Source organism: Dendrobates tinctorius, unplaced genomic scaffold, assembly GCF_039654945.1.
Source record: "Dendrobates tinctorius isolate UK_male_01 unplaced genomic scaffold, ASM3965494v1 ptg000097l, whole genome shotgun sequence".
In the NCBI taxonomy this organism is placed as follows: Eukaryota; Metazoa; Chordata; class Amphibia; order Anura; family Dendrobatidae; genus Dendrobates; species Dendrobates tinctorius.
The window spans coordinates 11,241,353-11,257,487 of NW_027361765.1; the positions used below are offsets into that span (position 1 = coordinate 11,241,353).

Genomic DNA, 16,135 nt, shown 5'->3' on the forward strand with positions numbered 1-16,135 from the left:
CAGTGATCATGGCCATTCACTGAACACATGTTTCCAATATGTGAATAGGTCCTGTGTGGCCATTTTTTTCCACAAGGTCTATTCATCTACTATGATGACAGGTCCGTTTGACCCATATACTGTGGTGACTGGCAGTCTGGTTATTAGCTACATCCATCTGTTACTTAATGCTGGTCTATCTGACCACCATTTACAAAACAGCCCGCTAGTCACCATTTATTTATCTTAATGCATTCGCCATGTTGTATATGGGCCCTATTGCAAGTGATCAGGGTCATTGCTGTATGTACTCTATATAACGCATTTGTTGGCCATGTATATAGGCTTTTGCATACAATTGTGATATTATAAACCTTTGGAGCCATCCCCCACTTCTCCACCGCTATTTTTACAGACATTGTCACTTTTTAGCCTGTTTATGCTGCTTACCTGTCTGTCCTAATTAAAGATTTTTCACTTTTCTATTAAAATATTATTTTTGGACTCTTTTGCATTGCGTTTCGTTTGTGGTTGTTTTAGTTGATTTGCAGTGTGTCCTACACTGTCCTAAACCTTAGCTGGACCAATAATGTATATTTATCATCTCGTATGATTTAGTTATGATTTTGTTTGGATTTTTCAGCTTTTTGTATTGTCAATTTGCTTCACCAGACCCAACAATGCAGATGAGCTGAAGGCTGCTATCGAATCCTGAAAACGCATTTATTCAAACTGGCCTATCGCCTCAACACATTAACCTAATCTATCCCTGTGTGGCAGAGCCAAAAGTTTTACCATAACCAGGTTCCCAGCATCATGTTCCCACATGCTTTATGCATCCATTAGCCCTCTGTGTCTGTACTGTTACACACTTAACATTATGGCTGGTCCATACAATCAGGGCAACTGTTACCACCCACCTTTCGTGTCTACCTCTTTCCTCATAGACTGTAAGCTTGCGAGCAGGGCCCTCACTCCTCTTGGTATTTGTTATAATCTACTGTATGTGATTATTGTTATGCTGTAATGTCTATTGTCTGTACAAATCCCCTCTGAAATGTAAAGTGCTGCGGAATATGTCAGCGCTATAAAAATAAAATGTATTATTATTATTATTATTATTATTATCATCGAAGCAACCTGGGCTTCCATAACACCTCAGCAGTACCACAGGCTGATCGCCTCCATGCCACACTGCATTGATGCAGTAATTGATGCAAAAGGAGCCCCGACCAAGTATTGAGTGCATTTACTAAACATATATTTCAGTAGGCAAACATTTCAGATTTTAAAATCATTTTTTCAAGCTGGTGTTATAAAGTATTCCAGTTTACTGAGATAATGACTTTTGGGTTTTCATTGGCTGTAAGCCATAATCATCAACATTAACAGAAATAAACACTTGAAATACATCACTCTGATCACTCTGTTTGCCATGACTAATACAATATAAGAGTTTCACTTTTTGTATTGAAGAACTGAAATAAATTACCTTTTTGATAATATTCTAATTTTGTGAGATGCACCTGTATATGGGCTGACCTGACATTGCACGTGATTGCTGTAGTAAGCAGTATATTCATGTATCGAATGTAGTTCTGGTGATCTATTTCTGCACTGATGGTGGTTTTGGTGCTGCGTTACTCCTAAGTTGATTCCCCCTCAACCAAAGCCCTGTATTTCCTGTACTGCCTGTTATTTACCTCACGGTTACCTATCTCCCTACGTGGAGCAACTCCCTGTTTTATTAAAACCTGTCAACCCATGATCTTCCTCCTGTCTGTCACTGATCTGCCAACCTGCTCACACCACTTAAAAAGGTAATATGAGATTATAAATCATGCACTTTTCTGAAAATTAACACCAGTATTAGAACTAGTGCAAACATTTTAGACAGGATCATCTCATAACAAAACTGGTCCTTATTTCCGGGATGTACTATAACCAATGAAGATTCCTATTGAAATATTACAAGCAGAAATCTTGAGGAATGTGAGAAAATGAAATGCAAGCTAATGTAAATTGTATTAAAAAATAAGTGTCCCACAAGAACTGGTTACACCCAGATCAGCTCTGTGATGGCGGCAGGAAGAGAAACCTGAATTTGCACTACAACTGGGGCCAATATGCGAGCCACAGTTACGGGGGAAATCAACACTAATTAAAATGTACAGTGTGGGCCATGTATATGGATACACCTAAATAAAATGAGAAAGGTTGGTGATATCAACTTCCTATTTGTGGCACATTAGTATATGGGAGGGGGAAAACTTTTTAAGATGGGTGGTGACCATTTTGAAGTCGGCCATTTTGGATCCAACTTTATTTTTTTCAATGGGAAGAGGGTCATGTGACACATCAAACTTTTTGAAAATTTCACAAGAAAAACAATGGTGTGCTTGGCTTTAACGTAACTTTATTTTCCATGAGTTATTTACAAGTTTCTCTTTGTTTACAGCCATTGACATGTCGCAGAGGTGAACACGTGAGGAGCGGATAGAAATTGTGTTGCTGTCTGGTGAACGCAGTACCCGGGTCATTGCAGCAGATTTCAATGCAAGACACCCTATGCAAGAAAACTGTCACCATAACACCTCAGCAGTACCACAGGCTGATCGCCTCCATGCCACACTGCATTGATGCAGTAATTGATGCAAAAGGAGCCCCGATCAAGTATTGAGTGCATTTACTAAACATATATTTCAGTAGGCCAACATTTCAGATTTTAAAATCATTTTTTCAAGCTGGTGTTATAAAGTATTCCAGTTTACTGAGATAATGACTTTTGGGTTTTCATTGGCTGTAAGCCATAATCATCAACATTAACAGAAATAAACACTTGAAATACATCACTCTGATCACTCTGTTTGCCATGACTAATACAATATAAGAGTTTCACTTTTTGTATTGAAGAACTGAAATAAATTACCTTTTTGATAATATTCTAATTTTGTGAGATGCACCTGTATATGGGCTGACCTGACATTGCACGTGATTGCTGTAGTAAGCAGTATATTCATGTATCGAATGTAGTTCTGGTGACCTATTTCTGCACTGATGGTGGTTTTGGTGCTGCGTTACTCCTAAGTTGATTCCCCCTCAACCAAAGCCCTGTATTTCAATGCAAGACACCCTATGCAAGAAAACTGTCACCATTCCCAATTTATTTAGGTGTATCCACATAAATGACCTACCCAAAAAAAGTTTGCCTCATCACCGAATACAATATTCTGTGTAAACTGAGGGTCCTGTTCCAATTTTTGTTTTGCCCATTCTGCAAATTCAGCGCGCCGATCTGGGTCACAAACCTTTCCCATTTTATTTAGGTGTTTCCATATAAATGGCTCACCCTATATTTACCGTAAATTTTCAAATGCCCTGCAGAAACCTTTTAGGGTTATGAAAATAAGAAATAAGCCATTGCCAGTCCAAACCTGTGCTTCTAGGCCAACCACACAAAAAAAACAAAAAAACAAAAACAAAACATACGGTATGTTCGATATATAAACATAATTGTAACAGAAAGAGTAACACAATTTAAAATGTATTATATACACTGGCAATACTTATTCTTTCACTTCATTCTATTAGAGAATTTTGAATAGCGTTCAATGACCCCTATTAAAATGTGTTTGATATCACTAAACTTAGTACTAAATGCAAAATGAAGACTGAACTCATCAAATACATTTTTTCTATGGGGTTTTTTTTTTTGCCAGAAAAGAAAAATTATAGTGGCGAAACTCAATTGCTCCGAGTTAGTTCCTCCTGCTGAGACAATTCAGATTTCTCACAATGTCTACTCCCCCTTTTTATCATGCCAGTTTACTACATCAATAAGTAAAAAAATGCAGCTGCATCCCCCTCCTCCATCTTCTCTATTTGCTATCATTTTCTTTGTAAACTTAAAAGGTTTTTACAAGTTTTTACAAAGAGTTAAGAGGCAGGAAAAAAGGAGACGTAGGTTGGATCAAAGAAGCAGTATCCTCTTTATACTGAACTACAAAACAGCATATATTCATGTACTATAAATTCATGTACTAGTTCACATATGCATGGACTAGCAGAAGAGGCCTCCGTGCAAGAACAGTATCTGGGCCCTTTGTAGTCTATTAGCTCATCATAATGTGCAATTCCTCCTGCTTTGGAAGCAGTAGTGGCCCCCTGTGTGGCTGTACAGATTGCACCAATGGCCTGTCTACCCCTGTGCACTAGTATCCAATAAATACAATATAACAATGGATTCCCTTTGAGTGCACTGAGCACACTAATGTATATAGTACATGAATAGAAGATTATTTCTAGGTTCTTTCCAACAAGTTCTGAGTATGTTGGTGGATTTCTCCTAACACTCTTCCTCCGATTGAAGGATTAATGCATGCCATAATATATTAGTCCCTGCTGCTGGGTGTAATGTACTGTAAAATTATAATCATTTGGGAAATATCCAAAATCTCAACAAAGTCTTAGCTGAGCACTACGTGATTGCATATGCATTCATTAAGTCTACCTAACATACCGCAAATACAAATATATCCGTATATGATTTTGGGAAAAGATTGCCTAGATTTCTCCGGTGAGAAGGCATCTTGATAATAACTACAACTCTTTCATATCTTCACTAGGTTTTGACACATTTCAAATCTAATTGTAAACAAGATTTATTTCCAAGGAGGCTTCAAACACCTGTCAAAAAGAACTTCCAGCTATGAGAAGGCTTTACTTCTTTAATCTCTTGCACATTTAAAAAAAAACAAAAAAAACAAAAAAAACAGTTACCAGGGCTGTGATTACTCCAATCATGAAACAAGAGACAGAATGAGTTATGTGCTAAAGTTATGGAGACGGTACAGTGGAACACCACCACACCAGCCTTACACCATTATGAGTTACACTATTAAAGTAACTGAAGGAAGACCCGGAAAATTAACCTTTCTAGAGAAGTAACGGAAGAGCACAGTTGTTTGGCTGTTTCTGTAACAAGCATTTGAACGAATGGAGAAAACCCACAACGTCACCTCTCCATTCATTCTTAGCGTGAATGTGATGGCCACATGTTTAGGTAGGAAGTGGATCACCTATTTTTGATTCCGGTATGCCATTTAAATATTTCAGTTATTTAAAGGGAATCTGTTAGCCCAAAATGGGAGTCTAAACTATGCACAAAGCCTTGTGGGGATATAGCCCCTTTACAAATTGCTGCATCTGTTTTGCAGAAATTGAAATTTAATCAAATATATAAATTAAGGAGGTTGATGAACCTTAGATTTGGCCAAGAAGCTCAGTGCACTGTACCAGCCACTTGTTATACATGTCCCGCCTCCATGGCTATGTGCGTAGTTTGTAATGTCAATTTGGATTGACAAACTCCCTTTAAGCCATACAGTTGTGCTCAAAAGTTTACATATCCCAGCAGAATTTTTGCTTTCTTGGCCTTTTTCCAGAGAATATGAATGATAACACCAAAACTTTTTCTCCACTCATGGTTAGTGGTTGGGTGAAGCCATTTATTGTCAAACTACTGTGTTTTCTCTTTTTAAATCATTATGACAACCCAAAACATCCAAATGACCCTGATCAAAATTTCATGTACCCTGGTGATTTTGGCCTGATATCATGCACAGAAGTTGACACAAATGGGTTTGAATGGCTACTAAAGGCAACATCCTCACCTGTGACCTGTTTGCTTGTAATCAGTGTGGGCATAAAAGCTGAGTGAGTTTCTGGAATCCAGATAGACTTTTTATCTTTCATCCAGATACTCTGGATGGTAAGTCATGGGGAAAGCAAAAAAATTGTCAAAAATTGTCAACGGATCTACGGGAAAAGGTAGTTGAACTGTATAAAACAGGAAAGGTATACAAAAAAGATATCCAAGGAATTGATAATGCGAGTCAGCAGCGTTTAATCTGTGATTAACAAATGGAAAATCAGGGGCTCTGTAAAAACCAAACCATGGTCAGGTAGACAAAAATTTTGTCCACAACTGGCAGGAAAATTGTTTGGGATGCAAAGAAAAACCCACAAATACAATCTGAAATACTTGACTCTCTGAAAACTAGCAGTGTGGCTGTTTCAAGATGTACAATAAGGAGGCACTTGGAAAAAAAATGGGCTGTATGGTTGAGTCGCCAGAAGAAAGCCATTACTGCGCAAATGCCACAAAGTATCTCACCTACAATACGCAAAACAGCACAGAGACAAGCATCAAAACTTCTGGAACAAGGTCATTTGAAGTGATGAGACCAAAATTGAATTTTTTGGCCACAACCATAGACGTTACATGTGGAGAGAGGTCAACAAGGCCTATGATGAAAGGAACACCATTCCTACTGTAAAGCACAGAGGTGGATCGCTGATGTTTTTGGGATGTGTGAGCTACAAAGGCACAAGAAACTTGGTCAAAGTTGAAGGAAAGATGAATGCAGCACGTTATCAGCAAACATTGGAGGCAAATTTGCAATCATCAGCCTGGAAACTGAGCATGGGACGTACTTCGACGTTCAAACAAGACAACGATCCAAAACACGATCAAGTCAACTTGTCATTGGCTACAGCAGAACAAAGTGAAGGTTCTGGAGTGGCCATCTCAGTCTCTTGACCTCAATATCATTTAGCCACTCTCGGGAGATCTCAAACGCACAGTTCATGCTTGGCAGCCCAGGAATGTACAGGAACTGGAGGCTTTTTGCCAAAAAGAGTGGGCAGCTTTACCATCTAAGAAAATAAAGAATCTCATCCACAACTACCATAAAAAAAGACTTCAAGCTGTCATTGATGTTAGAGGGGGGGCAATACACGGTATTAAGAAATGGGGTATGTAAACTTTTGATCAGGGTCATTTGGATGTTTTGGATTATCATTATGATTTAAAAAGAGAGAACTCAGTATGACAATAAATGACTTCATCCAGCCATTAACCATTAGTGGAGAAAAATATAGGTGTTATCATTCATATTCTCTGAAAAAAAGGCCAAGAAAGCAAAAATTCTGCCGGGGTATGTAAACTTTTGACCACAACTGTATACTGAGGATGGATCTAGAGATGAGCAAAACAAATTAGTAGGAACTGATCCAGCATCTACATCACTAGTTCATGGCTTCTGAAATAGTTATTTGCAAACTTCATCCTATCTGCCAGCATATCCCTGGTGTCTTTTCTGACTTGTAGGTCCGTCAAGATATCATCATTGTGGCATGATGCACGATTATGCTCCTGTTGAACATACGAATCAAAAGAGTCGCCGATAAAATTTTCGCAAAGCTCTGGTCCAGAAGTCACGGCCTACTGATGTTACCAACCAGAACTCTGTGTGCCGGCATTCCCAGTGCTTCTTCTGATTAGCAGGCCCAGCAAGATGTAATTTTTGCAGTGTGACACAGGCATGATGTCATGCCAGACAAGTCAATCAGAAGGAGTGCCGAGGATGCCAGCAGGTAGGAGGAGGTTAGAAAGACTCTGGATCGGTGGCCAAAGACTACCAATTTCACTGCTGGGCCAGAGTTTGCTCAAGTCAACTCTAGTGGGAGTAATACTTCTAAATATCTTTTCAAACAGGTGGTTTATGAAAATATACATGAAAATCAGGAACGGCAAGAATACAGCTTCTTTATTTCAAATGTTAAGATATCGAATATTAATCAATATGAATAACCATATTCTGTTTCTAATAAACCAATTATGGGAAAAACAATTCTTATTGTGCTAGTTGACCTCATGGGGATTTTATTTTTCTCATCTGTTTGCCATTTTCTTTAGAAACCATTCCAGCACTCTGTTCCATAATTTTTTTTATAGCGATTGTGTCACAGCTATAAGATCTAAAATGACAGAATCAGGTAGAATTTTTTTTTTTATAATTTTGAAACACTAAAATAGGTGACAGCTAATAACTTATTCACACGTCCCGCTAAACTAAGAGCTCTCTTCAAAGCGCATCAAATACCAATCTCTACAGAGAAGAAATCTAAACGCCACACAGATTTACGCACTGCGTAATGACAAGAGCCCGCACAACAAAAAGGATCTTTGCCAATTGCCAAAGTTAGTTAGAAACAAACCAAGTAAGCATTGCTGGGAGTCCATCACTGTGTGTCGGGTGTAGCCTTATGTGGAAATGCTCCACCTTTCATTGAAGAGGTTTTACGTAAATTATAATCACATACATTAAGAGAGCCACACTTTTTTTCCTCCTTTACTCATTGCCTGACTACAGTGAGTGAATGAATATTTGTTACAATACATAACTTGTCTCTCCAGTGCCACCTATAGGTGGTTATGCAGTATGTTCATGCTAGCTGGATCTTTTCAAGGACAATCGGTACCCTCAAAAAGACAGTGCATAGAATATCTCTCACTGCCAACCAGAACTCTGTCCTGTACTGGTGAGGAGCAAAAACTACAAAACACTGCTGTCCAGACATACCACATGGGATTCTGATTCAATTAATTAAGTTATATTTTGTTTTGTCACCCAGTAACAACATTTTCAGAAGTAGAATATTATGAGAAAGGGGTAACAATATTTGTGTATTGCACTATTTTAAATGGACCATCAATGTCAGAAGTGTAAAACCAATCTGAGTACGGGACACAATATACAGACTGGTCATGGGGCTCCTGACCTGAACTTAAAGGGGTTCTCCGTAAATGGGATAAAATGGCATCTCTGTTATAACTCAAACTGTAGCCCATGTCCTAGTCACGTGCCCATATGGGCTGCAGACTGAAGACATACAGTTCCCGAGATCCGAGTCTTCACTGACATGAGCTGTATCACACATACCTCAGTAGTTGGCCAGGTGCATAGCTGTAATATGTGAAGAAACAGATCTTTTTATCCCTGAGTCCAATGAGGATTGTCTCTAGCTTCATCATCCTCAATGTTTATTTGTTTTCCAGTTGGGTGCGGTTAGTCTCCGTGCTACTATGAAGCAGTCAGACTGACTGAGAAGAAGGATGAAGCTGGAGATCCCCTCACCGAGCACAATATGGATTAAAACATATTTCTTCACATATCGCAGCCAAGGTACTGGATGCTGATGGTACATGTGTAATACAGACCTGGTCATTGAGACACAGGTTTCGGTAGCCGTATGTTTTCAGTGTGCACCTTGTCCTGACAAGTGACTATGACAGGCTGCTGTTTGAATTATATCAAGGATTGCATTTTATCTCATTCTTGGAGAACCCCTTTAATAGCTTCATATATTGAGTCCCTCGTGAAAGCTCAGGCAAAACTTGAGTTGGGCAGCTGCAGTTTGCGTGTGGGGTCTGTATATATTGATCAGCCATTTAATTGTCTCATGTACTTTATTTTCTCTGATCTACTACAATATATTTAGTTGTGAATATTTCCTTATATATGTATATCTATATACTTTGTGTAGCTTTATTAACTTATTTTGCAGTCACTTATTTGATACAATAGTTACATTGTTTTGCATATTTGCTGCAGATTTGCTGCCAAAAGCGCTGCAGAACTGTCAAAGGAAATGATGTCAGAAGGAGGAAGTGTGTGTGGGCGGAGAATGTGTGTGTGGGCGGAGAATGTGTGTGTGGGCGGAGAATGTGTGTGTGGGCGGAGAATGTGTGTGTGGGCGGAGAATGTGTGTGTGGGCGGAGAATGTGTGTGTGGGCGGAGAATGTGTGTGTGGGCGGAGAATGTGTGTGTGGGCGGAGAATGTGTGTGTGGGCGGAGAATGTGTGTGTGGGCGGAGAATATGTGTGTGGGCGGAGAATATGTGTGTGGGCGGAGAATATGTGTGTGGGCGGAGAATGTGTGTGTGGGCGGAGAATGTGTGTGTGGGCGGAGAATGTGTGTGTGGGCAGAGAATGTGTGTGTGGGCAGAGAATGTGTGTGTGGGCAGAGAATGTGTGTGTGGGCAGAGAATATGTGTGTGGGCAGAGAATGTGTGTGTGGGCAGAGAATATGTGTGGGCAGAGAATATGTGTGTGGGCGGAGAATGTGTGTGGGCGGAGAATATGTGTGTGAGCGGAGAACATGTGCGCACATAGCCTAAGTGTTACGATGTGTTTTACTTTTTAGAGCATTCATTTAACACTTTATTTACCATACCTTGTTCACGTTGTTGATCTTTCTGCTCCATTGAAACCAATGCTGAGAAATGAGCTTGATCATAAGCTAAGACCAGAGGTGAGCAATGACATCTGTTGGGCGGAACTTCAAGAGGCAAGTAAATCCCACCAAATGGAATAGGTGCAAATGCTAGAAAACATAAACCACAAAATTAAAAAGTTTCTATAAAAACAAAACCATAATATCACCAACAGTAAATTACAGGTTTTAAGTCAATAATATATTGTAGGACTTTAAAAGGATTGTCTGGTGAAAATGAGTCATCACCTATAATAATGATTTTTATTCCCCATGGGGCACTTTGAAGCCCATTACATAAATGGATAAGCAGGTTGGATAACCTACTGCCTCTGCAGTCATGGTTATTGGGCTGCTGGAAAAAACAGATAGATGCACTAAGCAGCACCACAGTGAATGAGTGGAGCGCCGGACAAGCATGCGCAGCCCGCTGTAGCTTTATTCTAGTAGGGATAAAAGTGCCTCATTCTGGTGATCGGCGCGGTTCCCACTTGTCAGACCACGACCAATCAACGAGATATCACCTGTCCTGTGAATAGGTAATAACTTTTTGTTCCTTGGAAAACCCCTTTAAATGAAAAGCTTTACAATACATATACAAGTACCGTATATTTTCTGTATAATTTATGTTTCCTTTTGTCAGCAGTTTCAAGATATTAGTTTGCAGCCAGTGAATAAGGCAGCATTCACACATCTGTGATCTACAAACCGTGCTCGGATCGCAATACCTGAACATTATTTTACTCACAGCCAGCCAAGCCTAAAATGGTCAGAAATTGAAACAAAGTATATGACAAAGATCAATAATTTCTATTACCATAGGAATAAATTAAAATGTGAGAGTCTTCACTGAACAATACCTTTTAATGGCCAATTGAAAAGATGGTAATAAATACAGTGGCATTTATAAGTTTGGTCAACCCTGGTCAAAACTACGGTTGTTGTGAACAGATAAACAAGCTAGGGGCCATTATAAAACCTCCAGCTTACGCCTTTTGACGTAGTCTATTGTGGATTTTGACCTTAGGATCATTATCCATTTGTAGAAGCCATCCTCATTTCAAATTTAGCTGTTTTTTTTTACAGATGGGATTATTTTTGCATCAAGAATTTGTTGAAATTTAATTGAATCCATTCTTCCCTCTACCCATGAAATGTTCCCCATGCCATTGGCTGCAACACAACTCCAAAGCATGATTGATCCACATCCATGCTTAATTGGTGGCGAGGTGTTCTTTTCTTGAAATTCTGTGCCCTTCCTTCTCTCCACAAAAAGTTCTATGTCAAAAAGTTCTGGCCAAAAAGTTACATTTTAACCAAATTGGTCCACAGGACTTGTTTCCAAAATGTAGCAGGCTTATTTAGATGTTCTTTTGCATACAGCCAAAGCTGAATTTTATGGTGAGGACGCAGGAGAGGTTTTCTTCTGACAACGCTTCCATGAAGGCCATATTTGTGCAGGTGTCTCTGAAAGGTAGGACAATGTATCACAAGTCCAGAGTCTTTTGCAGTTAAGCAGGGGTTCCGATTTCACACACTAGCAAACCTACGAGCAGATCTCACTGAAATTTGACTTGGTCTTCCAGACCTTATCTTGACCACCGCTGTTCCTATTAACTGTAATTTCTTAATTACATTTGGAACTGAGGAAAGAGCAACTTGAAAACGCCTTGCAATCTTTTTATAGCCTTCTCCTGTTTTGTAAGCCTCCACCATTTTAATTTTCAGAGTGCTAGGCAGCTGATGAGGAGGCTGGGTTTTCTAAAGCTGGGAAATTTACATTACCTGGCCTTTCACAATGATGATAGTGAACATGTCATAACCCTAACAGGTTAATTATGATATGAACCCTTGGTCAAAGTTATCTGTGCAAACAAATCTCTGAGGGCGTCCAAGTTTTTGTACAGGACCATTTTCCTTTTTGTAATTTTGAAAATATTTTTTTTTTTTGCCCAAAATACAAAGGAAAGGTGTCATCTTTAACTTTAGGCCATTTAGAGATCATTTCATCTTCAACTTGCTTGACTGTTCACAATGGCAGCAATTTCGACCAGGGCTGCCCAAACTTTTACATGCCACTGTAACAACCTTTCAAGACTACTCAGGTCTCTTTATCAGGCTCAGTAGGCCATTAAAAGTTATCAACCACAGAAGACTCTCAAATTGTAATATTTTTCTATCTACTGGCTCACATGGTAGAAAGATATATTTTTCCTCCATTGCTAGAGTGATTAAATAAACCTGAAACAAAAAAAAACATCTTTTAAATCTTGATCATATACAGTCATGTACCATACAGAGGAAGCATAAGTAAATCAGACAAACATGGGACAGATCAATAAAGAGGAGTTTCATGTCTAAACAACTGACAACAACAATGGAAATCTCAATCTTCTACTTAACCCTGTTTGCGGGAAAAAGGGGATTGTAAGCAAAGGGTTAAGCTCCAATGAATAACCCAAGGCACTGTCATCTCAAATGTATCACAAGTGGTCATTTTTCAATGTCAAACGTCTATCTCTTTCTGCTTCACAATGACAATCTGCCATCTGCATCAGAAAAAAAAAACTAAAAATATTTCTTAATATGTAGTATGATATAAGTAGTAAAATGCTCAAGGACAAAGTGTCTAAAAAAAAGCCTAAATAGATCAATTCACAAAATTAAGTGAATCAATAAAAATAACAAAAATATATAAATACTAATTAAACTTGAGTTTCTTAATTAAAAAAAAGCCTTCACTACAAATCCATGGAGTCATACAGGCAGAAGGAGAAGGGGTTGTCCCCATTATAACAAATGTACTGATGACATGGTTTATGGCACATAGTAATATTTGTATTATCATCACAGGTTCTTCTCCTGAACTTGCTAAAGGGAATCTGTCAGCAGGTTTTTGCTATGTAATCTGAGGAGAGCATGGTGTAAGGATTAAAACATTGAATTCAGCGATGTCTCACTTATCCTTATGTGCGGCTGTTTACGTACAACAAAGGTTTTATCACCAGGATATTATAATTTCTGAACTAGGTCTCACCTGCCTGTTAGAACGACCACTCCCCATCCTGTGCTAAGCAGCTCACTGTCAATAGACAATATACATAGAGAGCTGTGATGGGGGCAGCTTTCTCAGCTCTACTACATGCTACATCTAAAAACTCTGAACAACTGATTCAAGGGTGACCATATAGAAAATGGCTGGCACTTCAAGTCAACACAGCAACACAAATTCGGACTAACATAATAAGTAGCCAAATTAAGAGAACCAGAATATAAACTAAAACTCATAATTTTTATTAGGTCATTTCTTAAAAACATAGAATAAAATGCAATAATAATATAACAAAAACAGAGCGCAAATAAAGGGGGGACACTGTGCTATACTGCTATCCTATAAGTCAGATGTGGAAAAAGAGCTGCACTCAAAGCCATGGGAGTAGGGTAAACAAAATGTATCCAAGAAAAGGAAGAAAGGTCCAGCTCCAGAAATTTAAAATCCAGGATTTTTACTGTATCATGTTTAAAATACATTCATGACTGCTTGTGATCAAGTAACGGCAACAAGGTTCACCGCTTGGGGATATTCTCCAGGTCTCTGTACGCGTTTCGAGCACAAATGCTCTTAGACTTTACTCTGAGTCTTAGAGCATTTGTGCTCGAAACGCGTACAGAGACCTGGAGAATATCCCCATGCCGTGAACTTTGTTGCCGTTACTTGATCACAAGCAGCCATGAATGTATTTTAAACATGATACAATAAAAATCCTGGATTTTAAATTTCTGGAGCTGGACCTTTCTTCCTCTTCTTGGAGTCATTATACGTCCTGGCAGAGACGTGTCCGCGCTCAGAGCTTTTCAATAGTTCTTACGAACTTACAAGAGGTGAGCTGAAATTTATCTTTTTCAGTAAACAAAATGTATACATCAAGGTCTGTGACCTCCTAAGAATACAGTGCAGACAGTATGAAGACTACTATGCAGAACACTAGATACAATAGCATAAGTATGGTAAATAAAAGGTGTTACCAGGTGGAGCACAGCTGTGTGGATAAACCTTAGTTTCCCTCCTCACCCCGACGTACGTTTCGCGTCCAGCTTCTTAGAAGGTGAAATATTGGGGCCAAACATTTAAATCAAGAAGGGGTTCTCTTAGTAGTGGGCCACCCCTTTAAGGCTCATTCAGACATCAGTTTTTCTTGTACAAGTGTTATCTATGCTTTTCAAAGGTAGCACTCTTACATATGATAGTTTATGGGATAGTTCATAGGTCCGATTCTTTCCTTGGACCGAGAGAGCCACGCAAAAACAAGGAGATGTGGTCAATATTGATCCGATTCCCTTATCGAAACTGCCAATACAAGTCTATGGCTCAATGAAAAAAAAAAAATATCAGATAGCTCAAGGATTTTCACAGACTGATAGAGGAACCTTAAGATATCTATTTTTCCATTCTAGAAAAACTGATTAAACTCTGATCAAACTGATGGTACACTGACCAAACTTTGATGACACATTAAACTTGGACTCTTTCTTGTACAAGAAAAAAATATATCTGAATAAGCCTTTTGGATTGAATAGTGGTGGTTTTGCAGTAACTGGATGTGGCTACTACATAGTTTACGAAGCTGTGCTATTCAGCTCCACAAATGCTAAGAACTAACCGCCATTGGCGCTGAAAACAGCTTATCGGTGGGGTGCCGAGTGTCAGACGCCCGCCTGATTATCAATCCTAACAAATACTAATAAATAGAAGGACACTCGTCTTACCTTCGCCCCCTGAGTCACGTAGCATTGTATCAGCGACTACAACAATAGGCCGTCTTAATATATGAGCCAGGACAAATACATGAAACTCTTCTAGACTTTCATACACTGGATCTTCGGCATTGTCCACTCTGGAAAATATATATACGGTATATACACATTATGTTTCCATTGTAGTTTTTGGACTTTGCAATGATTACTGCAATATCAAATGGCCACTTATTAAACTATGCAGTTTTACAATATACCCACTGTATAAATTCCCATCAGTTTTCAGGATCTTTGCCTGCCGTCATTCAATAGGAACTTTCATTGTTTTACCAACGAGGAATATAAATTTACCCTAGTCATGTAAGGGACACACAGATAAGGGCTGATTCCGAATATGGCCTATGGACCAGAGCTCTATTTTCTAATGAGTGACATGACCAGAAAAGAATTTCATCGATGGGAACATACATTAAAAGTTTGAATAAATTACAAGAAACATTTCTTGAAAACTGAAAAATGTAAACAAAAAGTATTGTATAGGCTGAAACATTGCCTAACTTTCCATTATACATGTGATATAACATTAATAATAATACCAGATAATTAAATAATTTAAAATAAAAAACAAAGAGAAAATGAAGACTTTTTTATGGTAATTTAAATGTTTTTAGCTGACATAATTTGCAAATAGCGCAGTTCAGCATGTCGGCCCTATTAATGGCTACATCATAGCCACACATGGGTTGCAAAATATAGAACACAGCCTTAGTGTGTAGTGTTTTTTGTTTTTTAAAGTATCAAAGATTCTCCAGTGTTATCCCATGGGTAGACCTATTTTACACCCCTCAAGCCCCCATATACTTTAGACACTTGTTGGCCAAACAACTATCTCACCCATACACTGCTCTGGTAGTGGCCTACCTGTAGAGAACAAAAGGACCTGCAGTCTGAAGTCAGGTATGCCAAATCCTTATCTTCCTCATCAATCATGTGTTGGGGGCCACTGATATCGGCGGGTTTGACCAACATTAGTCTAATGTGAATGGGGGCCTTTTTAGTTATGTAGCAAATTAAAGTGAATCTGACACTAGGTTTCTGCTGCCCCATCTGAGAACAGCATGATGTAGGAGCAGTGACCCTGATCATAGAAATGTATCAGTTACTTTACTGCCTGTTGGAGTTTTGATTAAAAACAGTTTTTTTCCGCTGCAAATCCACCAGTTCTCTAAATGCCAAGATCTGTATAACCCTGCCCACACTACTGATTGCCAGCTTTCTGTGTA

General features: G+C 38.8%; 1 protein-coding gene across 5 annotated transcripts in view; it reads right to left on the reverse strand.

The window, feature by feature from the left end:
• The window catches only part of OTUD7A (OTU deubiquitinase 7A), a 325,610-nt gene that overhangs the window by 46,691 nt on the left and 262,784 nt on the right, over positions 1 to 16,135 (reverse strand). For all 5 annotated transcript variants that reach the window (XM_073586902.1, XM_073586903.1, XM_073586904.1 and 2 more), the window contains 2 exons: positions 14,865 to 14,992; positions 10,059 to 10,208 (listed from right to left, as the gene is read on the reverse strand). In XM_073586902.1, the coding sequence (XP_073443003.1) occupies positions 10,059 to 10,208; positions 14,865 to 14,992 (278 nt within the window). The remainder of the gene's footprint in view (positions 1 to 10,058; positions 10,209 to 14,864; positions 14,993 to 16,135) is intronic.